Source organism: Rousettus aegyptiacus, unplaced genomic scaffold (genome assembly GCF_014176215.1).
Source record: "Rousettus aegyptiacus isolate mRouAeg1 unplaced genomic scaffold, mRouAeg1.p scaffold_m13_p_4, whole genome shotgun sequence".
Lineage (NCBI taxonomy): Eukaryota > Metazoa > Chordata > Mammalia > Chiroptera > Pteropodidae > Rousettus > Rousettus aegyptiacus.
The window spans coordinates 38,429,695-38,454,444 of NW_023416307.1; the positions used below are offsets into that span (position 1 = coordinate 38,429,695).

Genomic DNA, 24,750 nt, shown 5'->3' on the forward strand with positions numbered 1-24,750 from the left:
GTTAATCTAGTGGGCTGAGAATCTTGTATGAGAACATAATAATTCAGATTTTTCTCATTTCTCATGTTTTTTGTTTCGGATTTTGGGGTTACTTTTGGGTTTTTTTTTTCATGTTCTCTCTCCTTCCCCTATCCCCCAGAGTGCTGATGCTGTAAAAAAGGCTAGAAGTTTCTTGGAATTTGTGGAGGATTTTATTCAGGTTCCTAGGAATCTTGTTGGTAGGTACTTGTTCTACATGTTATATAAATTAAATGTTCTTTAATTACATACAGTGACTTAGCCAAAAATTAGTCTTGTATGATATATTACTTTAGTAGAGTATTTTGACAGCAATACTTGTTTTTATTTTTTCATTAATTCATACATGACTGTCTCATCACTGTCATGTTAAAAAGTAAAGATGTCTTTTCTTCTGTACAGGGTGACCTGCTAAGAGCCATAATTTTTGTAACAGTTTGTCATTGCAGTTTTTCTTAAGCATTATTATGCCTTGGGCTTTCTTATTAGTTCTGTTCACTCAGTGTCTTTTTATTCATATACATATCAAAATTGCCAGTACTTTTTCAGAAGGTGTGATAATTTTTTTCTTTTGTTTGGTGCAGAGAGTGAACTAACAATAGAGTAATAAAACTTTTACACAGTGGACACTGAATAAATAATAATTTGGTTTTTGTAAAGGCATAGAATAAGGTAAGATGTCATGAGCAAGAGAGGTGAAGGATGTTATGTATGATAAGAGGTTTCACTATTATGTTTTTGATACCATTAATGATAACTTCTGTACTCATAGGTTAGAAATTGTGATAAAAATTTTGAGTTTGAAGCTGTAATTAAATGAGCATTATAGTTACAGCTTGGGATGAGTTGTTTAATAGCTTCGTTATTTATGTCATCTATTTGTGCTGTCTGTCCTTTTGAATGCTATTTGAAACATAGGAAAGCTTTTGTCACATGTCAAATACTCTGATTTTTCTAGAAGTTTAAGAAATAAGCATCAACATAAATAGCAAAGTTTATTAGGAGGGGAATAAATCACCTATTGTATCAGCTTTCTTTTTTTTTTTTCTTTTTTAACCTTATTGACATCATTAGAGCCCCTTGGGCTCCATTTACATGTAAATAGCCCTATTTTATCTTTAGGAAATGATTTATTTACTATTAGGTGTTTTGTTCGACAAATTCTGTTAAATATTGGAGAAAATTAAAACCTCGTACTATAAAAAAGGGTTTGTTTTCGCTAATAACAATAGTATACTATGGTACAATTGTGTATAATGCAAAATTTGGACTGTTTCTTGGTATTCTGTTATTATTATAAAAAGCTTTTCAAATTTGCCCGAATTTGTGTAGGTATGACATAATTGCCAGTTAAGTAATCTCCACTTTATCTCTTGGAAACCACTGTTCACTGTAGACTGAACTGTTGGAGAGAGTTGAGATATTAAAATTGAATATAAGTTTGAAGAATTTAGTGTAATTTTAATAACTGTTATGCTACAAAATGTTATCAAATATTTGTCAAATGAAGTTACCTTTAATAAGAAAGCTGATTTTGAAAATGATCCCTTTTGTTTAAATTATACTCAATTATTGACAGTTATAAGTACTAACATTGGGTTGCTGTTTCACAGACGTATTTTACCTTGGGTTTTTTTTTTCACTTGTAAAAATGATTTGGATATGTTTGTAGTTATCTGATTCTTTATTCATCCATCTGTACAGTGATGTGAGTGCCTATCATTGTTTTTATTTTTCCTCTTGCCTATCTTGGTTGACTTTGGTGATTGGGCGATTTGTGTACTCTTTAGGAAATACACATTAGCAACAGCTATTATACATTGGTGAAGTAGTATAAAGATTTCAGTTAGTTGTGTGTAATAATAGTACATTTCCCTCCAAAATGTTTTATGGGCGACGCTATCTTTTGAAAAATAATGCATTCTTAGTCCAAGGGAAAGAGAAAAAGACTGAGGAATAAAAGGTAATGAGGACTACTTGGTGGGTAAGTTCCAGAGAGGATTCTGTTACACATTCAGGTTTCAAGAGTTAGTTCTAGAACTTAACTATTCCCACCCTTCCCAAATCAAAAGAAATAAATATTATGTGAAGATTCATTTGAAAATCAAAATTTTTCACCTAGAAGCCTTCATTAATTGCTTCTCTACTCTGTCCCTTCAGCATTTATGCTCAGTGCTCAGTTTTGTACTATGAGTCTGCTTCAGTTTGTTGTTATGCTTTGGAATTGATCAGTTAAAATATTGACAGTCTCTGGTGGGATTAAATAAAACTCACAGGTAGGTCTTTGCCATAGACCCCAGAAGGGTGATGATGGCTGTTCACTCATCACTGGTATAGTCCACAAGAAGAAAGGGGCACAGATTTGTGGGGTGGGGGTATTATGCTATATCAACATGATAATTGTTTTTTCGAAAAGATATTTGCTTATTTTTAGCAGGGTCAAGGATGGAGTTGCTGCTTGAGCTTCACTGTCTTAACAATGAAGGTTGCTTTTATATGCTGCTGCTAGGGCTGCTCAGAGAAGACATACATCATGTGAAGTCCCTGACCTACGCTTTTTTTTTTTTTAACCTGTTCAGTTGCTGTCAATTTTAAATTTAGGGTTATTAATGGGGAAGGAGGTTTGAGAATAGGGATAGAAAATACCATAATAGCGTCTTCGCTGTATTGACTGGCTTTATGTTGCCATTGTTCTCTTTTTTATTCCTGAATGCAAACTGTTCTCTCAAGCTTGTGGAAAAAATCCATTTTAACCTTTTTCAACCAAAATTAATTTTATTGTGGAAATAGATTGCTTATTTAGGAAAAAGTTAATTGGGGATTCGGACTTAATAATAACTTATTAACAAATATATTGTTGCTATTAACTTTATAAGGTATGCATCCATTCCCTATAGTGAATGAAGGTTACCTGAATATTCTATTACCAGGTAACACAACCCAGTATTGTTTTATTATTTTATGTGAGTGTATGTTATCTTTATAACTAGTAAGTTCCTAAGGTGAAGAGTCTTCATGCTCTTCCCCTTTTAGGGTTCTCCTCTAATTATTGGATGCTCAATAACTGCTGTTTGATAGACTTAATAGGTTATGTGTGGAGAAAGTAAAAAATTTGGATTTATGTCATTACAGTATTTCCTATCTAGGAAGACAGCATACCATATACATAAGCTGTGTTTGTATTGTTGTAAAGTACTTTAAAAACTTAACTGGTTTAAATGGTATACTTCTTAAATGTAAATTTTAATTTCTGTGAAGAGCGTATTTATTTTAAAAGTTTCTTCAAGTTATAAGTGTCTTTTGAACAAACAAACTTGAAAATAAAGCAAGATTGAATTTGTTAATTGTTTGAATAATTATAATAAACACATTGATATGATTAATGCCAAAATAAAAATTTTCTTTGTGCCTATATTAATGTATCCAAGCTTATGAAATGGGTTAGACTTGATATTTTAAAAATATAAAAATAATGTAGAACATATTTAAAAAATATTTAGACTTTGAAAATGTCATAGATGTGAGCTGCAGTGTCAGTCCCAGTTAATTGCCTTAGGCATACTGAAGAGAAGGAAGTTTCAGACAAAAGATAAAATTTCTCAGTGTTCTTTAGGGGTGAGTTAAATGAAAGTAGAAAGATGGAGCATAGCCGCTTGGTTTTTATAATCTAATAGCGAGTGAAAAATTATTTAGACGGTGTTGAAAGGGATAGCAGCATTAGTTTTTAACTTAGCCATTATATTTGTTTTTTATTAAAGGAAAAGTAATTGGAAAAAATGGCAAAGTTATTCAAGAAATAGTGGACAAATCTGGTGTGGTTCGGGTGAGAATCGAAGGGGACAATGAAAATAAACTACCTAGAGAAGATGTAAGTATTTAAAATTAATTTAATTGGCTTGTTTTTTCATATTCTTTTCTTGGCTGACTTATAATGTTACTTTATATTTTGGAAATTGTTTTATGAAATGATTTTACATCTAGTTTATATCTAGTGAGCTACTTATGCTCTGGTGCAGTGGATTTTTCTTTTTAAAAAAATTCTGTTTTATATTTCTTTGCACAACTAGAAAACAATCCATCTTTTAACTGTGTGCCTTGGATACTTGGTTGGTTTCTTAGTACTTAATAAAAAGCCAGTTTTTGATAAAAAGGTTTTAATTTCATGATTTAACAGTTCTTTTTTGTACTTAGAATGTAAAGCTATAGAATTTGATATTCCACAAAGCATTCTCTAGAAAGGAATTCTTGATAAATAACATTCTCCTTGACATTTTTTATAGAATCTGTAAGCACTACCATTTTTTAATTGAAATATTTAAGCTTTTATGTTGCTATTTAATTTTGGTACCAGCTTTATGAATTTTTTTCATTCTTCTCACATGTTGATTTGTCCACAGTGCTGTTCTTTGGTCTTTGTACATCACTTAAAGGTCTCTTAACCCTTGTTGTTCCAGTAGTCAACTCTATAGTTGACTTAAACTTTATATGCCTGAATATAAGGCAAGAATTTTCTCCCAAGTTATCTTCCAGAAAGCAGTATACTTACAACTTCTTTAGTTCCTTACATGGCTTTCAAGTAGCCATTAAAATATCTTTTTACTGCTCCTTGTCTTTGGAGGTAACTAAGTGATAACATTTCCAGTTCAGGTCAAGGCGTCTTATTTCTTCTATTCCTTTCAGGTCATCTGTCTGGAATGACTTTCCCTTTATCTACTTGGTAAAATCTTGTTTTTAAAAGCCACTTTCAGTAACAATAATAATATCGTGAATTTCCCTAAGTTTCCACATCTAGGGTAGCATAATGCACATTCTGTCTAATATTACTAATGTTTTTCATATCAGAAGTGGCTATACAATGAGATATTACAGGAATGTTTAATCTTTTCTGAGATTGTGATTGCCTTTAGAGCAGGGACTTTTTTTATTCATTAGTATAGATTCTTGCAATTAACCAGATGGATGTTATTTGAAATTAGGTAACTATAGATGTGAAATCATCTGGGCAGATGGTTTTCCTAACTATAAAATTGGTGTATTTTTTAAAGTTACTTCTTAATGAACATTAAGATAAAGAATAAATAATACAGTCACAAGAATATGGTATGTGGTTAAAATTAGAAAAAATACTTTCCCCCCTCCTCTGGCTTTTATTCAGTTTGCGTCCTCTTATCTGCATGTGAATTCTTGAGGACAGGGAGGGTCAGGATTCACTTCATAAGCTTAAGTTAGATTCCCTTGTTTCATGTCTTCATGATTACTACTTTAGAGTCACTACAGCTTTCTGTAAGTTCCATAATAGCTATGCTCTGTATTGCATCCTTACCACCTGCCCTGGTGTGTTTTTCTACTTTTTAATTTCCTATATTTAAAGTTTGCCAATTAAATTTTTAAAAAAATAGTTTCGAAAATAAGTCATAGAGTATTTTCTTATACAGAATCAAAGGTTCTTAAGCTATACTTAGTTCTATAACTGTTAGTAACTATTTTCGAAAGTCAAGAAATGAGAGACACTGAAATTGATTGGATGAAGTTTGTTTAGGCTTTACTCATTCTCCAGTAAGCTGGAAGTGTATTTCTTAAAAGGAAAAAGCTTATCAATTAGTTATCTTGTTTCTTTTCTTACTTTCTTAACCCATTTCTCATTTAGGAAAAAAGTGCAGCTCAGTGCCAGCGATTAATTTTATATAAACATGCTCTTTGAGGCCGAAGTAAATCTCACTGGTTTTCTATGTGAAAATAAAATATAAAAACTGTTCTTGGAGTTATTTCTAAACAGAACTTGTCTCTGATTTGAATGTAGCGTGTATAAGTCAGTTCATCAAGTAAATCTTCAGCAAACAACTGTTCAAGAACAGTGTTCACATCACGTGTAGGAATGCTACATTTCCTGGGATTTGACATTTTCAGCGATTGAGAATTATATTTTGTAAATGGAAATACCACTACTAAAAACAGAATGCTATAAATATAATGATGTCATTTGTTTCCAAAGACTATCGATACACTAGAGTGATGAGAAAATAATAATAAAAGCGAGATATATTGTGGCAAACTTTAGGGGTATGGTTAGGACTGTAATCCCTGAGTTACCTTGGGGTAAACGCTGCAAACACAAGTGCTGCTGACGAGTATTCTCAGGGCAAACAGGAACTAGGTTAAACCTTCCTCTTGAAATTCAGTATAGTAAACAGGGTTTGGGTTAATCATTCGATATGCTTTAGAATCTGTGACTAAGTATATGCCCTTATCAGTCATTCTTTTATTTTTTTGTGTGCGTACGTATTTCTACTCTATGGGTGATACTCGCGTTAATGGTCAAGAAGCACTCCCTGCAACACACAGACATTGAAGGATTTGTTATCTCAGCACATATTCATATTATAAGGATAACCTGGCTAACGTGTTTTATTATATTTTTAAAGCAATCACTACTAAGGTAATACGATATGTCTAGTCTATAAATTCATGACAGTTTGAAGGAAAATGCCTTTAAAGTTGGTTTATATTAGAAAATTAGATTGACTTAGAAATTAGAAACCGTGATGTGAACTGATATTTAAAAAGAATTTCTTAAACTTTTAGCACACTTAAAAACTGAGTTGTGCAAATAAGACATTGAAAATCTCAGTATTTCAAAATTTTTTAAAAAGTATTTTTAAATCTTGAAGTTCAGTAGATGTAAATTGCTGTGTGTTTTAGAAAAGTTTTCCAAGTTATATATTGGTATGTCACATTTAAGCTAGAACTTCATTAAAATATTAAATGCTTGAGGACATTGTGTTTTCTTACAGGGGATGGTTCCATTTGTGTTTGTTGGCACTAAAGAAAGCATCGGAAATGTGCAAGTTCTTTTAGAGTATCATATTGCTTATCTAAAGGTTTGTATACTGTTTATATTTACATCATTGTTGCTCCAAACATGAAACTTAAATGAACCGTATATTTGTAGTAAATTTCAAATCTTAACATATTTTTAAACCAGGTTCAGATATGCCCTGTTTTTGTACATGAGAATTTAAAGGTAAAAAGTTTTTTGCCATAATAAAATGATTGGCCTCATGTACATTGTTTCTCTTTTCCTCCTCTCTAAACTTTTACATTTCTTTTCCTGTTGTTTAAGAAAAATTATCACTCTGGTGTTTCTTTAATTTGTTATCACTTATGTACCTACATGTTCTGTACAGATGGAAATAGTGCACAGAACAAGAAATGAAGATGGGCTTTCTTGGTAACTGGTTTTGTCCAGATCAGATGCATTATCTCCGTAGATATCATTTTATAATTCTTAACCATTGTTTCTAATGTAGACTATTTGAGTTGATAAAGAGCAAGGGTTATTGAAAATAAATGTCTCATACATTATTAAAAGTTGAATTTGCTATTTTCTACTCTTACGCTTTGATTCCTGACATTTTCTCTTGTTTAGAGTATGGCAAAATCCTCAGCTGCTGTCTTGAGTTTAATGTTTTCCTGTTAGCACTAATATCATTTTTGGTATGTTAATATTGAAAACACCCTGATAATGTCATTTTTTTCTTTTAAAACTTTCTAGGGTAAGTCTCAATTTAGTCTGGCAATCTAAGCTCATGTTTTATCTTCCAGTACTCTACTGCCTTTTAGCCAAGAGCTTTGTCTAGACATCTTCTTACCTTCACATCTTGTAATGACTTCAGTTTCTAAATGACCAAGCCTGCTCGGTCATCTAGGTCACAACTTGGAAGTCACTGTTTTGATAGGAAAGTAGGTTATTTATAGTACCTCTCATAGATGGCACCAGAACTTAATTTAGCAGAGCTATAACTCCTTGAGATCTAAATCTGGTAATACATTGTAATTATTAATCATTTAATAAATAGGTTATTTTAATGCTTGTCTGTGAAACATCCCTCTGAAGGAGAGTCACTTTTTTTTTTTTTTTTATGTTGTGTGCCTGTAGCACTTAGAGTGGTTGACACGTGCTAAGTAAGGCATTCAGTAAATGGTGAATTGAATCAGCAAGTGACCTTGTAAATTGTGTTTACAAAGTACACAATTATACTTTACCAAATGCCCAAGATCACAGCTTCTTTCTTTGATATGGAGTATTGCTTTAGCTTTAGGCTTTAAGGATACAAAAAGTTACAAATAAGATTTATCCTTTTTGTTTTGATTATAGGAAGTAGAACAGCTAAGAATGGAACGCCTGCAGATTGATGAACAGCTACGACAGATTGGTATGGGTTTCAGACCTTCTTCCACCAGAGGGCCTGAAAAAGAGAAAGGATATGCCACTGATGAAAGTACCGTCTCTTCTGTACAAGGTTCTAGGTCTTATAGTGGAAGAGGCAGAGGTCGTCGGGGCCCTAATTACACCTCCGGTTATGGTAAAAAAAACATTTTTTTGGTAGAACTAGTTTAGGTGCTCCAGTACATTTTGCTGCTTATTATTTAGTTAGTTTTTCACTTAATCTTGACTTCAAGGGCAATAGATTGTTCTGAGGTATACATCTTAATACAGTAATGATGGCATATTTTATATTAATTACAATGAAAAGGTATATAATGTTTAAACAGCTGTGTAATGAAATGAAGCCTGTTTTTGTTGGTAGTTCATGATGGGTTATTCTAAATATTTAGAGTAAATATTTGTGAAACTTCATATATCTCTCCTGTACAATTGTGTACATTTTTAAATTAAAACCTGGTAATGGTGGTGATGCTGCTAGAAAGCATCTTTTGCTTACCTTCTAGGGAAAAAAAAAATGAAGAATAATGTTAGTCACTGTGCCAAGATTGTATATAGCAAATCTGTACTAGCTTTAAAAATATACTTTATTGGCTCATCCAGCAGTTTTAAATACTAATAACACATCTGGAATTTTGTGAAATAATAACATTTAACTAAAAATAAGGGCTTTAAAAGTCAATTAACATTTTATAAATGAACATTTTTCTCAAATGTACTTATTTCACTGTGAGGATGGAACCTAACCCATATAGGAAGGGGCCAGTGGATGGTGATGGTCAATAATTCTCTAATTCTAAATTTTTACTTATTCTTCTTCAGCTTTGGAGTTGTTCCATTTTTCTACATTTGGACTTGGATCTTAGCAGTGACTGGTTTTTTTCCTCCTTTGTTCTCTTCCCGTCCTCTTTCCTTCCCCTTCACTCCCCGTGCTTATCCTAACTGCTTTAGGCAAATATTTCATGAGGCTTTTCTAAAACAAAAGGCATTTAGGAGAAATAGGAACACACAAAAGCTTACAGTGTTCATCAGATTCCACATCCAGATTTCATGTTTGAAGGATCATTTAGTGATGCTAATTATATTAAATTTGTACTCTCTTAATTGTCATAGAGTGGGAAGGTTAATTATCCCTTCCATGTCTTAATTTTTTTCATTTTAAAGTTAACTCTGTATTAAAACCTGAAAAGCAAAATTCCAGTGGAGTAAAATTGTTTAGCATGTGATAGCCTGAGAATTGTGAACTATTGTATTCCTGAAAATACATTTAATAACAAAAGACAACCAGTAATTAAATAGAAATTAGGTACATACTGAATGATTTTAGAGGTATAAATTACGAGTTCATATAATCAGATTTGGCTATTTGGATGATAAGAATTAATTCACTGAATAATTTCATCAGCCTCTGTGTGAAGTCAAGTTAGCTTATTGATGAGAAGTCACTCTTTGGCAAAATGCTTTTGTTGACAGTAGATAATTTATATGAGAGTGGTAGAGGAATATCGGAATTGAAGAAAGCTATGCAAATTGTTCAGTAGATGGCACTCTTACCTCTGAATCTTTGCAGACTAGTAACATATTTCATGAAATAGTTGTCAAACTTAAGTGGACTTGACAGAAATAACATCTGAATTTATAGATTTTACTGCCCACTTAATATCAGAAGAATTTAAAAGATAATTTATACGAGCTGTATAAGAAACATTTTCTCAGTTTAATGTCTCTGAAATTGGTACATATCTAACAATGGATGATGCCTTACAACTTTAATTGGCAGCATTTTCTTTAATGGCATACAAAATACTCTCTTAATGGATGGCATGTTGGATTTGATAAAATGTGGTACTTCATCTATTAAGTTTAGCATACATGATCATTGAAAAGGATGTGAACCATCTTTATAAAGTGATTTTAGAAATTTTAGGGGGAAATCTTAAAATTCTGTTAAAAACAGGTCTTTTCATTTATGGGAGTGATTAAAAATTGAATCTGTTTCATGTATTATTTTTAAAGCTTTTTTAATTTTTGGATTTATGAACTTATATTTTACAAATTTGAGAGATTGGAATGATTACAGTGATTGCAACAGAGTATTAGTTTTCTCTAGGTGCTGTATCAAATGACACACTTAGAAACTTGAACAATACAAATTTATTATATTTCTGTAGGTCAGAATTCTGATGAGTCTCACTAGGCTTAAGTATTTGCAGCGATGTAGTACTCTCTGGAGACTTTAGGGGAGAATCTGTTTCTTGATATTTCCAGCTTTTAGAGACCGCCTCCCTTCCTTGACCATAGCCCCTACTCTTTCCATCTTATGAAATCTGTGACTGTGGAGAGTCCTTACACTGCCACATCTCTGGTTCTCTGCAGCTGAGAAAGATTCTTTATTAAAGATGCTTGTGGTTGGTTTAGCTTCACTTGGATAATACCCCTACCTCAATATTCTTAACCTTGAGCACATCTACAAAATCCCTTTACCATCTCAAAAATGTTCAAGAGTTATTTAAAATGAATAAAGTGGAGCACAAGCCAATAGCCTTTTTGTTTTTTGTTTTTGACCTTGGTTATCTGTTTTATCTGTTGAAATCTATGATTTTGACACCCTATTTAAATATTTTAAATAGTAGATAAGGTTAAATTTAAGGAAGAATTTCCTTGCTTATGACACTGAGTTAGATACTACACTATATTTCTAAAGAGAATTCACTAGGTACATTTGTTAAAATCTTTACAAATGAGATATAAAGCTACCTTCAAATTTAGTTAATGTGTTTTCAGGCAGAGTAGAGGTTTGTCAGTAAATTCAAAAGTTTGTATACAATCCAACAGTTTTCTTCACTACTCATGAAATGATCAGTTGCCCTTATTCCAACAGGCCATGACATCTGTTAATAATTTTTTTTGGTCTGTGGAGAAAGTATTTAGAAGATACATTCTCTTGTGTGAGACTCTTATTCCTAACAAAGACTTGAAAAGTAGAAACTAGCTATAGTCTTCCAGCTAATTACTTGTTCATTCTTATATAATTGACTAGTTACATCCATATTTAACGGTTCATGGAGAAAAAAAAGATGCATTGAAGAGTTATTTTTAAAGGAGAAAGGAAGTTATTAGGCTCCTTCATTTGTTAAACTTTACATTTTACTCCCTGCACCTTAGTATTATTAACTTTGTGTTTCTGAAGAGTTTTTATTTTACTTTTGTTATCAAGTGACAGTGAAGTTTAAATATAGGGAACTTTTATTATGGAATCACTTTTATTTGGGAATTTAGCAAAGGAATCTCAAAAATCATTCAAATTTACTTGAGAAAATTACTATGTCTGTTGGTAGGCAACTGAGGGCATTTAAAGTTATGAGACAGAGCTCCACCCTTTAAATTTATGATAGACCAAGTGCAAAGTAGAATCAAAGGGATAAAAAGAGAAAACAACTCTTGACAAAAATGACATGATAGGGATACATTACTTCTAAGGAAATATGAGAAGGGGAGAGGTCTTTTTTTTTTTTTCTTCAGTTAAATTGGCCTGAACCTAGAAATTAGAGTAGGCTTTGAAGGAGATATGTTTGGGTATGTGGTAAAGGGGAAGAGTGGAAGTGGCATCCCAGAACTACCAAAGAGTAGGATGGGAGTGAGTATGGTAGTGATTGGGAATTACATAAATCTGACACTTTGTGATGTAATGATGATGATGATGATAGGCTTCTATAGAATATTTGGAGTGTTTAAATTATTAAAAAGTAACTGTTAAGTTACTATAATGTTAAAAATTGTCCATAACTTTTTAAAGTCATGCTGAAGTTTTGTCTCACTGATCCTGGCTTTGATTCTGTTGTCAGGTTATCCTCTTCTCAGGATAACCTTAAAATTTGTTCAGTAATTTCACATACTGGATTCTAATTTAAACTGGATTCTAGTTATTTTTTGTACAACCAGTAAAAGTACACTCCCAATTTTGAGGCCATCAATTATAATAAACACCCTAATTTCAGAGATGTTAAAATGTGAAAAAAAATCCTCATATCAGTGAAATAATGGTAAAATACATGGTATAATTCAGTTACTTTTTTGAATATGATTAAATTTGCTTCTAAATATTAGATAATGATTATATATTATGCTAATATTTGGATATTAAAACCTAAAAATGGGCAAAAAATTTTGAATAGTTTCTTGTTAATATTCTGCTGGCTGTTTTTCTGCACATTCAGATAATTTAGTTTTTAATAAATCATAATAGTAGGTAATTATATTGTATTTACTAGTATAATATTAACATTTCATTTTTAGTTAATTTTGAAATTTTAATTTTTATCTAGTTTTTTGAAGCAGCCAATCGGTAGGATTAATTTAAACAATGAATTGCAGGAAGTAATTTTGAAGATTTTCACCTTAATTGGCTTATGTTATCTTCTTTCCCAAGGTACAAACTCTGAGCTGTCTAACCCCTCTGAAACAGAATCTGAGCGTAAAGACGAGCTGAGTGATTGGTCATTGGCAGGAGAAGATGATCGAGAGAGCCGACATCAGCGTGACAGCAGGAGACGTCCAGGAGGAAGAGGCAGAAGTGTTTCAGGGGGTCGAGGTCGTGGTGGACCACGTGGTGGCAAATCCTCCATCAGTTCTGGTAGTCTTTTATATACTATGTCAGCATTCTTTGTTTGTAAACAGTATAACTTTATGCAAGCTAATTTATTTACCAGGGCCACCCAGTTTTGGAAGTTTTTCTTGCCACTCAATGTCTAAGAAAAATAGAACATATAGCAATCTGAGGACAAGCCCTGTAGAATATTTTTCAGTGAAACTGATTCTCCGATTCCGTGGTCAGATGTTTATCCCTTTAATTTTGGGGGGCTTAAGTTATCATTAGAATGTTCTTCCCCCTAGAATTTTTGGGTATTACATAGTTGTTTGCAAGACAGACCCAAAGAATTTTTATGCCCAGAGAGGTATAAATACATATTTTATACTTAATACTGCAAATTAACTTAAAATCATTCCTTGTTACACCTGTACTACTTTGGGAATGGGGAAAAATAGTGAAAGCAACTTAAATTTTTTTATCCTTTGAAGAACTGAGTTGTAAAGAGTGTTTAGAAGACAGATTTGAGGTGTACAAACAACTGTTTACTTATGGTTTTTGGACAATTTTAAATGCTTTAAATAGATGTAGTTGTTGCCAGAATGTTCTTGCATGATGGGCTAGTGGGGAGAATTGTTAGGGATACTTGGACTAGATTGTATCAGTGATATAACCTTAACATATCATCTTTGTATACCACTTTAAGAAAACCACTCTCAATGTTATATGATTACCTATGAAAGTTTTATATAGTTTTTTAAGTGTTATAGAACATATATGTATATGATTAAATATCTACCAAAAAATTAGGAAAAACTCGAACAAATCACAAAATTTAGGGACTTTTTAAAAGGTGAAATTCTTTTGAACCCTTTAGTTTATTGGCTTTCAGGAAAAGTTCTTATATTTCAGGACATTGTTCACTATTACCAAGGTTTATAAAATTACAGTGTTCTGAATTGCAAAATAAATATATTTAGTGTTTATGATTAATGGATAAACAGTGTTTTTTGCAAGGATGCTAGCGTGCTAGCTGTTACGAAAGGAAACTTAGAAAGGAAAAGTTGTGATTAGGTGAATTTCTTCTATAACTTGATTGGTGGAGGCAATAAATGCACATAGGTAAGATGGGTGTTTTTTTTTTTTTTTTCATATAAATCATATCTTGAAACTTTTCCTTTTCTATCCTTACCCCACCTTTATGCTTTTTCTGGAAATGGGAGTACTAGTCAACATTCATTTCCACATTTTCTTCTTATAACCAGTTAGAATTTCAACTTTTTTATTTTGCTTTCTTAGTGTAGATTTTGATTGCTTTAGTTTATAATAACAGATTTCTGGTAAGTCATGGAATGCAGGTGTTCAGAACTATTTGGAAATAATCCATTGAACTCTGTAAAGGGGACAGAAGCTCTTAGAATTAATTTCTGTTAGCTGAAAATTTATTTCATTGAAATCTGGGTAGAGTTAGCTAGGAATGTGAATGTCAGAAATACCGTGTAATATATTAATTCCTAACATTTTTAAAGAAGACAAAGAGAAACAGTAGGAAACTGTGGTGTCCGCTGCTCTTCTGCATTACTTTTTCATTACCATTAAAAATTTTTTTTTCATATTATTTTACAGGTAAAATATGGTACAGAAAACATTTGAAGACAATATATTTTTATTGGGGGAAAATTGACATTTCTTTATCATTAATTGGTGTAGCTCAATATAGATCAAAACATTAACTGCTGCTCTCTTAAATGACTATTTCTTGCCTCTGACATGCATATAGTGCTCAAAGATCCAGACAGCAATCCATACAGCTTACTTGATAATACAGAATCAGATCAGACTGCAGACACTGATGCCAGCGAATCTCATCACAGTACTAACCGTCGTAGGCGGTCTCGTAGACGAAGGACTGATGAAGATGCTGTTCTGATGGATGGAATGACTGAATCTGATACAGCTTCAGTTAATGAAAATGGGCTAGGTATGTAAGCATTTAGGGAAAAGATAGATGTTTTATAATACTGTTACTGTATGATGCATTTTTCAAAAAAAAAAAAAAAATTACCAAACATGCAATTAGCAAACCGAATTTTTTAGTGCTCAATTCAAATAAGATAGCTTGTGTCTTTCTTAAATGTTTAGTTCTTGGATTTGTATAGCCAAGTTATTTGAAAGAGAGAGTTTATTTAAAGTGCCCTTTGATGCCATTAAATCAATACAGATATTCAGACTGTAAGGCACTTAATACTCTTATTTATCCTAAACCAAAATTGGGCTTTCATCTTGCTTCGTTAAAAACTGTTAATATATGACACTAGTGAAGGTATGTATATCGAGTAGGCATTAATTTCCAAAGGGCTAAAATGTCATTAACTTTGGTAAAAACTAAATTGTATTGGAGAGGAAAACTGTCTTTGAATGATGGTAATTAAGTCTCAGAGTTTGAGTTAAAACTCTCTTAATTTCTAGATAATAATTCCATTTTATATCTATTTGGAATGCTTAAAAGTATAAACATTTTTCTTGTTAGTAATGTATGTTTTATTTTTCCTGCTTAATTACGAAATTCCCTTTCCCCTTCTTAAATCTTTGAAGGAAAGAAGTTATTTTTGATTTGCATTTTGTTTTGTTTTTGTCAGAATAGTTCATGGTAAATTTTGCAATTACAGATGATAGTGAAAAAAAACCCCAGCGACGCAATCGTAGCCGCAGGCGTCGTTTCAGGGGTCAGGCAGAAGATAGACAGCCAGGTAACTTGAGTGGACCTGTTGACATCACCAGGTCATAAGCATGAAAAATTGTCATGTGTCTGCTTTCTAAATATATTATACTTACATGTACACGTGTGCATATACATTCAAGATGTGCATTGCATAAATTGTTTACTCAACTAATAAGACTACTACTCTTAAGAAAATGCATTCTTCACACCGTAAATGTTTAGTAACCTATCTAATTGAACTAATGTTGTGTCTCAATTTTTTACATGGAAATACTGTTGAGATGATCATTATTCTGTCCACTTGGCAGATTCTTCACCCTACAGTTGGAGCCTGCCATCCCAGGGACAATGTTGTAGATTGTGATTGAGGTTGATTGGCAAAACTGGGCAGCTTTTGCATGGTGCCTGCTTAAGACTATCCGCATTCAGCACCTCATTTTGTGGGAATTGTAGTAATACCCACAGTTTTTTTTTTTTTTTAAAGTATAAATGAGAAAAATAACTTGAAAGTTTCTTTTTCCTATAAGAGGAATGCATGTTATGTTTTTGTTTATTGTAGTGTTATTCCTTTTCCCTACACCTACTAACTATTCAGATTAATAGTACTTACTTAGTTTTAGAATGTTAATTTTAAGTAGTCATAATTTTTAGTAACTTCAAAGAAACTTGTTTGCTGTGTCTATATTATTTTGAACATAACTCCATTTCCTGTGTACAGAGAATCACATGTATATTCACAATGAAGAAATTATGTGCACCCGAAATAAACCCCTTTTAAACTAATCAACTTTTGCATTCTTTCCAAAGCAAATTCTTTCTTGTGTTTTTCCCAAATAAAGAATATAAATTTCAGTATTTTTAGTTTTTAAGTTTAATGGTTATAGAGACACTTGGGAAAACCAGTTTAAGGGTATTAGTTCCTTTTCTTGAAAAAAAAATTATGTTTTAAAAATAGTTGTAAACTTAAAAGGAATTAAATATTGTTAAAAATAGAAAGTTTCCAGAAAATGTTTATTTTCCCATATCTTTTCCCTCTGTAGTGTAAGAAATATATTTTAGATCAAGAGATTGTATTATTTCAGTTTTTAAAGATGACACAACAGTGAATACTGTCCCTGGCCCTACTTTATAAATAAAATTCAAGCTATCAGTATGGGCTTAACAGAGGAAAAATTACATGTAATTTATTAACTAGATAAACAGTGGTTTATTTCTAAGTCAGTGGACATAAAAGGAATAATATAGTGGGTTTGTTAAAGAAGAGGCAGAGATTTCTTCTGGTGTTAATTGAAACCAGTAAATTATAGTTTTCAATAACTTGTGTTCCATATCACTTATTCCTATTTTACTATTTTCTTTGGAATTAACTGCTTTTCATTTTTGGAACTCCTTGCTTTCCCCAACCTGTTCGTCCCTCTGTCCCATGTCCCTACCCGCCTCCTCCAAAAAGAACCAAGATAGAATAGATTGAATGAACAAGCACATTATTTTCTTCTTGCCCCTGGCAGCAGTTGTAGGAAGGCACCCTCCATCTAAAGAATATCCACATTCTCTATATAAACACTTAATTTGTTCTCATTTACTTAAAATTTGTTGTCTTTAATGTAAATTAAACATTGGATATTCTTTGCTTACAATAAATGTGACAATACACTGGTGTCCAATAGATTAACTTGGACCCCTTAGGGAAAATTCTAGAGTCTAAATTACATTGCACAAATTACCTGTATTTTTTTCTAGATAGTATAAATATTAATCTATTGAACTTTTAAGTGGCTATAAACCAGGTTTTTTTTTGTTGGTTTATTTTGAATCAACTACCTCCCCTTGGGGAGAGGGAAGAGGGGCACTGATAAGTTTTTACCTTTTCAGCTAAGTGCCTGTCAATTTATTTAATTTATATCAAAGTATATTATTCTGTGTCTATACATAGTAGATGAAGAGTTCTAAGAATTGTCACATTTGAATTTAGCAGTATGTCTATATATGCAGCATAGTTTCCAAGTAGATTAGTTCTTCAGGTGTAACTGAGGACCGAGCTATGAAAACTGAATTTATTAAGGTGCTCCCCAAACTAGAATCATTTCCAAAATGATTTTGCCACCCATGCATGTAGACATAGTAATGAAGTGAATTTGATAGAATCCCCTTCCCTAGTTTTGAAAACCATTCATTGTATTTATAAATTCATTAACAGTGAATTTAAATGATTTTAAAAGCTCCAAATGAGCACACTAAGTTTCTAATAATTTAGAAGAGGAAGTTTTAGACACAAAATATCAGTATTTAGTGGTATTTCTAATAATGTAGATTAGTTCTGAATTAAGTTGTTTCCTTGAGTTTTTAAAAGATTAATCATTCTAGAAAGTTCTTGGATCTTACAGGATCCAAGTGTTAGAATGTTAGTTCATGATTATGAAAGATGAATTATAAATGTATCCAGCTTAATATTTTATCAAGATGATTTATTTTCATGAAAGTTGAACCTGGTGGACCAATTTTCCCCTTACCTAGTGATTAATTTGAAATTTACTTGAATTTTCATTCTTTTACATAATAAACTTAGTTCCATAACTTAAAATACACTGTATTTCACATAGTCAGGGTTTTTTTTCCTCTATCATTTTCTGATATAAAAGTCTTTGAAAGAGGGTGATTCTTTTGATATTTCTTCAAATTAATAAATTCTAAATTTCATGTCCTTGGAGAGAAAGGATTGAGGAATGAAGTGAGGCCAGTCTAGAGTACCATCCTATATAGTACATGTTGCACCGAGTGCACTGTGTTGGCAGTAGGGTGTTATTTTGGGTTAATCTTTTTCCTGCCATCACCCACTTCCTTGCAAACACACATATACTTCAGTCTCTGGAAGGATTGAAAGATTGGCAGTGGGGAGTGAGTGGTTAGTGAATTCATGGTGACTTTTTTCATCACCATGATCAGTGTCCACATTTTTAGGGTGGTGGTCTATCATCTTTAGTTTGTAGTTTGGTTATTTTGGGGTTTTTTTTTTTTTTTTTTTTTTTGGTAGATAATTAAATGATTTCTAGTGTGGGACATTAAAAAGGAACCATAAGATACCACACTTGGATTTCTTAATTGTGCTATTAAAAATAATAGGACAATTAATATTTGAGTAAATCTTTTACATCATTCATGGAATTTTCAAATTGAAGTATACCACACCATGATTTATACCAAATTTGCCCCATTTTTTTCCCCACTGATAATTACAGACACTGGGCTTATATTGCTGCATTTTCTTTTCTTGGTTGTGGATTTCCATATCAAACATCCCACAGCCATAGACTCAAACGAGAAGCAAAAGGCTGGATTCTTGTGAAAGAGGACGTTAATCTAGGCTTCCTCAATTTCCAGCTAAAAATTTTCTGTTGTCATCACTAAATCACAGGCACATTTTTCAAGCTTCATTTTTGGTTGGAGGTGGTACCCAGCCTAAGAAAATTTTGAAATTGGGTAACCCACCATTACTTTATTTTAAAAGTAAAATTACTCTTTATCCATAAATAAACTTTAGAAATATTTTTTCAACACCTGTAATTTTTTTCTCATCTTCAACAGTCACAGTTGCAGATTATATTTCTAGAGCTGAGTCTCAGAGCAGACAAAGAAACCTCCCAAGGGAAACTTTGGCTAAAAACAAGAAAGAAATGGTAAGGAGAATTTAAACTGTAGGTTTTGTTGGGTTTTTTTTGTTTTGTTTTTGTTTTTGTTTTTTTGGTATGGTTTAGCTTTATTTTTACTTACCTTTCTGTATGATCACTTGTTTCCCCAACTAGAAGAAGAAAATTTTAAAGACTATTCTTGAATTTATTATTGGTCCCAGGTAACTGAAGATATGCATGCTTGAGTCTGAAATACTTTTCCATTAGAACCTTAACTACCTTTTATAAAATTGAGTCTGCCCAAAGATACTGGGTACAGAGACTGTTGCTTAATTTGGGAGAGCAGTAGGCTATGCACTTCTTCTCAGTGATGGATATAGACCTTTACATTTCAGTTCTTTTAAAAAGTGCTTTAAAGATTTGATATATAAATATGAGTTTAAAAAAGGTGAGTAAAATAGGTAATTATTTGTTAGGGTATTAACTGTTTATACCTTGTACATGTTAAGCTTTCCAGTGGTTAAAATAAAAATTTAAAATTAGGTACAAGTTTTCATTAAACAAGTGTAGATTCTTCCTATAGTTTAGGTGTTAGGTACTAGAGACCGTTGAAAGACCTAGAGAGGTGAAGTACATTAATGTTTTGAATTTTAAGAACATTTGAATTATTTGATCCATTGTGGTATCTGAAACTAAAATTGTTAGCTAATTAATGTTTATGTAGCTATTTTCCTCCTCAGCTATAGATGTCATTTATAAAGAAGTTGAAAAAGTTGTCTCCCTTTGGCAGGCAAAAGATGTGATTGAAGAGCATGGTTCTTCAGAAAAGGCAATAAATGGCCCAACTAGTGCTTCTGGCGATGAAATTTCTAAGCTACAGCGTACTCCAGGAGAAGAAAAGATTAATACCTTAAAAGAAGAAAATACTCAAGAAGCAGCAGTCCTGAATGGTGTTTCATAAACTGAAGAAGTTCCTAGTTTACAGTTCTTTTTACATTACATTTTACAATAGTGCTTGTACAAGCTTGCCAAAGATAGAATATGGATCGCCAGTCTTTACATCGCACTTTCAGTTCCTCCATTTGGAATTCAGAAAGGGGAGGGATCCTGAAGAAATCATATGTTAAACATACTTTGACACCTACTGTGTTATAAAATATATCATCAGATGTGCCTTGAGAATAGTATATGTAACATTAAAAAAGTTGCTGGCTATAGGAAATGTTATTTTGTTTTCAAAATATGGCAGAGATGGGGGGGATGTGGGTGGGGTGGGATCCCTAACGTAATATTCTTTATGAAAGCATTAGCTGCTTTTGTTACATTTTTAATAATATGCAACCACTTCTTCACCTGAGGAAAACTAGAGTGAAATGCAGTCTAAAATATTTTGCACTGAATTGTAATTTCTTCATTAGTTTAGTCTGGAAACTGGTCTGTTTTAATGTGTTTATAAAGTGCTGTATGTAGAGGAAAATCTGCAGACCACTGGAATACATTTGTTAAACTCTCATCTGCAGGGATACTGGGTGATATTGGCAGTGACTGTTCTACATTGAGGCTTTGTTTGGTTTATTTATTAAAGTGTACAGTATTTAAAAATCAAACATAGCTTTAGTTAAACACTAAGCTGAATTAGTCATGTCCAGACATAAGCTGAACTACTGAAAAGATCAATTTCCAGAAGGTTTATTCTGTATAAACTACATGTTAGTCTTCAGTAGAGTATCTTTTCTTTTTCTTATTTTTATTTTTATTTTTATTTTTTTGATTTTGGTTGTTTGATGTGCAATATGTTTTTGTATGCAGGTAGTAAATAAACTTTGATCTTCCATTTGCTGATTTTTAACTTTCTACTTTTTGTACCAACTGTTGCAAAGTAGTTGGAACTATGTATAGGCTTAGAATAGTATTGTGATTGCTTTTTTAAAAGCAGTTATATTTATTAGTTGGTCAGTTAATCATTTTATTATGAATCCTCTGAAACCTTGCACTAGTCTTTTGAATGGAATAGCTTAGGGAATTGATCATACATTTGATCTTAGGGAAGTCTTTGTAACAAAGTTCTAATAGAAGGCAAATTTTGGAAGGCAGTGGGATAAAATCTAGAATTTTACTTTTGCCTTTCTTAAAAATTTTTATAGAGAAGTATGAGTAATTTTTAAATATGGAATAGGTTACTGATTTGCTTTTTGCTTTTCAAGTAATGTGAAGGTTCATACTTACGATTGTACTTTTTATATATATTTTAGCCAGATGTCTTAATTTTAGGAAGATTTTCATAAGTGTGTTCTAAAGGTAACAGTACGATAATTTATACTGCTAATTGTGAGGTCATATAAAATAATTGTGGATTTATAGGAGGGTTTGGCTCTATTATTTAGACCAGAGTAAGAAGGCCCTTTCAGTGTTTTTTTTATGTGCATAATTTGTTATGTGCATAAAAATGTGATTTTAGTTAATAATGACTGAAGGAAAATTCAGGGTATAGTTAAAAATAAAGTAATTGCCAGGTAAGTGTATATAACCGTACCCCTCAAATATTGTTGAGGTTAATATAATGGTATTAAATGCTTAATAACATTTATTAAAGTGTGTTGTGTGTAGTGCAATCTTTGCACTTTGAGTAACAGTATCAAATTTCACATCCTGATTTTTAAAAATTTACCCAAAAATGTATTTTTATCCATCAAAGTTAGAAACAAGTAAAATTGTTAGCCTTTCTATTCTTGGTTCTCTTCAGTGATAGGTTTACAGATTAGCTATAAGGTATGAAAAAAATGTTCATTAATCCTCAAATTGGTGAATATGGTATAAAGAAAAAAAGACTTTTATTTTCTTCCATGTAGAACAGATTCACTGAAATTCTTTTTCCATAAAGATTGTTTCAATAGGAAAGGAAGAGGAGACAATCTTAAGTGGGTTTAGCCCAACCAGTTCATCAGACTAGAACTAATAACCGCATTCTGGGAAATAAGTATTAAGAGTTCATTAATTACAGATTAATAAACCCAATATTTTGTCTTTTTAAAAAATACATGTACTGCAGAATCATGATAATGCTGTTTTTGAGTAAATAGCACATGCTCAGATTGAGTGAAAAGCACACTCCATAGGTAAGCTGGTTCAAGTAGCCTTCTGGATTCATATTGACATGGGTGCATCTTTTGGCTGCTATTACTAGTTAAAATTTTCTATGGAAGAACTTGCCAATATACATTAAACATAGTCACTGAAGCAAAACATTCTAACGGTCGCGTGCAGCTCAAATATTGTATCAGCATACATATGTGAAATCATGGATTCTGAACTAAGTCATGAAGGAGAAACTGAGATTATGTTGGGACAAAAATCTGCTTTTCCTGAAACCTCGGAAAGTTTAGGATTCTTGGCATCACCTTTTTTAAGCCTTCAAGGGTCTAAAACTTTTTGCAAAATGGTGTGGGTCTATTGACAGGTGAGTATTCACGGGTAATATAGTAGGGATACACAGTATCTTAGTTTTAAGTAAACATTTTAATATGAAGAGAAGCAGTACATCAAACCAGTACATTCGTGTAAGCTTATCTGAGACCATAGGACAAGGCTGAGGGAAAGTTACATAAATGTAATTTTAAAAAATGGACAGATATATGTAGGCAAGCAAAATAACTGAAGAACAGGGAAATATTAAGCTAGTGAGGAGGCAAAAATAGCTGGTGTTTTATTTTTGTTTTCTGGATTTCCATCTCAGCCATTCTCTAGTGGCTGGGATCCATCACCTTTCTGCCAGTATTTTTGTAGCTCTGAATCTAGTGTTTAACGTGTGAAGAGTCTCGTGAAAAGTTGGCATGTTAACTTAATGTTGCAGTTAGATTGGGAAATAGAACCATGTGTCCCTCTGTAAACAGATTTACACGAGTTTGAAACCAACTAGATGTGGGCTGTGCCTAGTAGGAGCTTAGTCTACTAAGCATAGATCAATGGAAAACTGGCTATAATTCAAGTAAGTCTATGTCAGATGATTGGCGGTTATTGGAAATGCCAGTAATGGAAAATTACACTTGGATTTTCTAGAGTCAACAAGGGACTTGGGTTTGAAATTGATTAGGGGATTGGCAAAATTACTAAAGGCCAAAAAAGGATGTTTGCTATAAAGTCCCATTCAGTCTTCCTATCTTCACTATTATGATTTGGAGTCCCTGTACCCTTTTATAAGGATATCCGGCACAATGAATTTGCTTGCTCCTTACTTGAAAATTTTAGTTCTTCATTAGGATGTGTATTCTTGTATACATAGTGATCACTTAAATTCCATGATTAACCTGTGACAGTATTTGAGTATTACTTAAGGAACTTGCAATAAATCAATTGCAATTTGCTATAAACTTTTGACAGGTGATGGTAATTTGAAATTGCACTCAAATGCTAGTTGAAATTACATTGAATCATGGGAAATTGCCAATAGTTGACTGTTTTGACTCAAAACAATGGCAATTTCCTATGGTTCAACCTAAGATGTTAAGTATAATCCTTTACTCTAGGAACCCAAGCAAGACTAATCCAGAAAACCCCAAATTACTGCATAAGGGAGGTACATGTCATCTTACAAGGAAATAGAATTTTTTTTAAAGGGTTTTATCAGTGGGTCATTTTAGAGTCAGGCTCCTATACTAAAATAAGGTGCATAATAATGCCCCTCAATAGTGCAGCTTTTTTCTTTGAGAATGAAAAGATGTAGGTTTAAGTACAGAATTTGGGATTATCTTTTTCTGTATTCCATTTCATTTCATTAGAGAAGGCTGGACTAGCTCATCTAAGGGTCTTTCCAGTATTAATGTAACAAGTCTATTCATATATGATACCCTGGCTAACACTTAACTATATCCCGGGTACTCTCAATAAGGAGTATGCTGAATTAGCATGTATTTCATGTATGTATTCATCCCAGATATTTCCAACTATGCTGTATGCAATCTAAAGCAGGGGTTAAGTGGCTGGAGAGCGAGCAAAGCTTCATCCGTATTTGCAGGCACTCCCCAGCCACTAGCATTACTGTCTCAGCTCCATCTCAGGTCATTAGGCATTACATTTTCGTAGGAGTACCGGTCCCTGGCGCCAAAAAGATAGGGACTGTTGCTCTAAAGGATATCAAACACAAGGGCAAAATTATTTTTCACTGACATTCTCAGTCTTGAAGCCTTAACCATTTGTGTTTCAGGGAGTGATGTGTTGTTTTTGTTTTGTTTTTTTGAGAAAGTGGAGGGAATTACAGGGATATTTTCTGAATGTTCTGTATCCTTTTTACTGTCAAATATTATACATTTTCTAGTTTAGAGACTATTTTCATTACAAAAAAGTTTCCCATAGTTTTTCTAGATGAATCATTTTATACTTAATTGTTGCCTGGAGCTCCTACCTCAACCTCTTTGAACTCTATTTTTCAACTTGCTTGTTTTCAGATTGTAAAGAAAAATGCCATGTACACATTTCATTTGAAATTCCATTCATTGAAACCACTAAAAGTAACAGCAAGTGCTAATACATTCCTGATTATACCTTAACACTGGACTATATCTTCATTGGGTCAGGG

The 24,750-nt window shown here is 32.4% G+C and overlaps 1 protein-coding gene across 6 annotated transcripts in view; it reads left to right on the plus strand.

Moving 5' to 3' along the window:
* Nucleotides 1-21,017, plus strand: part of FXR1 (FMR1 autosomal homolog 1) — a 51,225-nt gene extending 30,208 nt beyond the window's left edge. The window contains exons 9-18 of one of the 6 annotated variants that reach the window (XM_016138022.2): nucleotides 140-218; nucleotides 3,777-3,886; nucleotides 6,810-6,896; nucleotides 8,174-8,231; nucleotides 8,319-8,381; nucleotides 12,672-12,875; nucleotides 14,611-14,811; nucleotides 15,500-15,580; nucleotides 19,135-19,226; nucleotides 19,969-21,017. In XM_016138022.2, coding sequence (XP_015993508.2) covers nucleotides 140-218; nucleotides 3,777-3,886; nucleotides 6,810-6,896; nucleotides 8,174-8,231; nucleotides 8,319-8,381; nucleotides 12,672-12,875; nucleotides 14,611-14,811; nucleotides 15,500-15,580; nucleotides 19,135-19,226; nucleotides 19,969-20,139 — 1,146 coding nt within the window. In that variant the 3' untranslated portion in view covers nucleotides 20,140-21,017. Of the gene's footprint in view, nucleotides 1-139; nucleotides 219-3,776; nucleotides 3,887-6,809; nucleotides 6,897-8,173; nucleotides 8,382-12,671; nucleotides 12,876-14,610; nucleotides 14,812-15,499; nucleotides 15,581-19,134; nucleotides 19,227-19,968 lie in introns of all 6 variants that reach the window. The other 5 variants (XM_016138020.2, XM_016138023.2, XM_016138021.2 and 2 more) reach the window with 5 other exon arrangements.
* The last annotated feature ends 3,733 nt before the right edge of the window (nucleotides 21,018-24,750 follow it).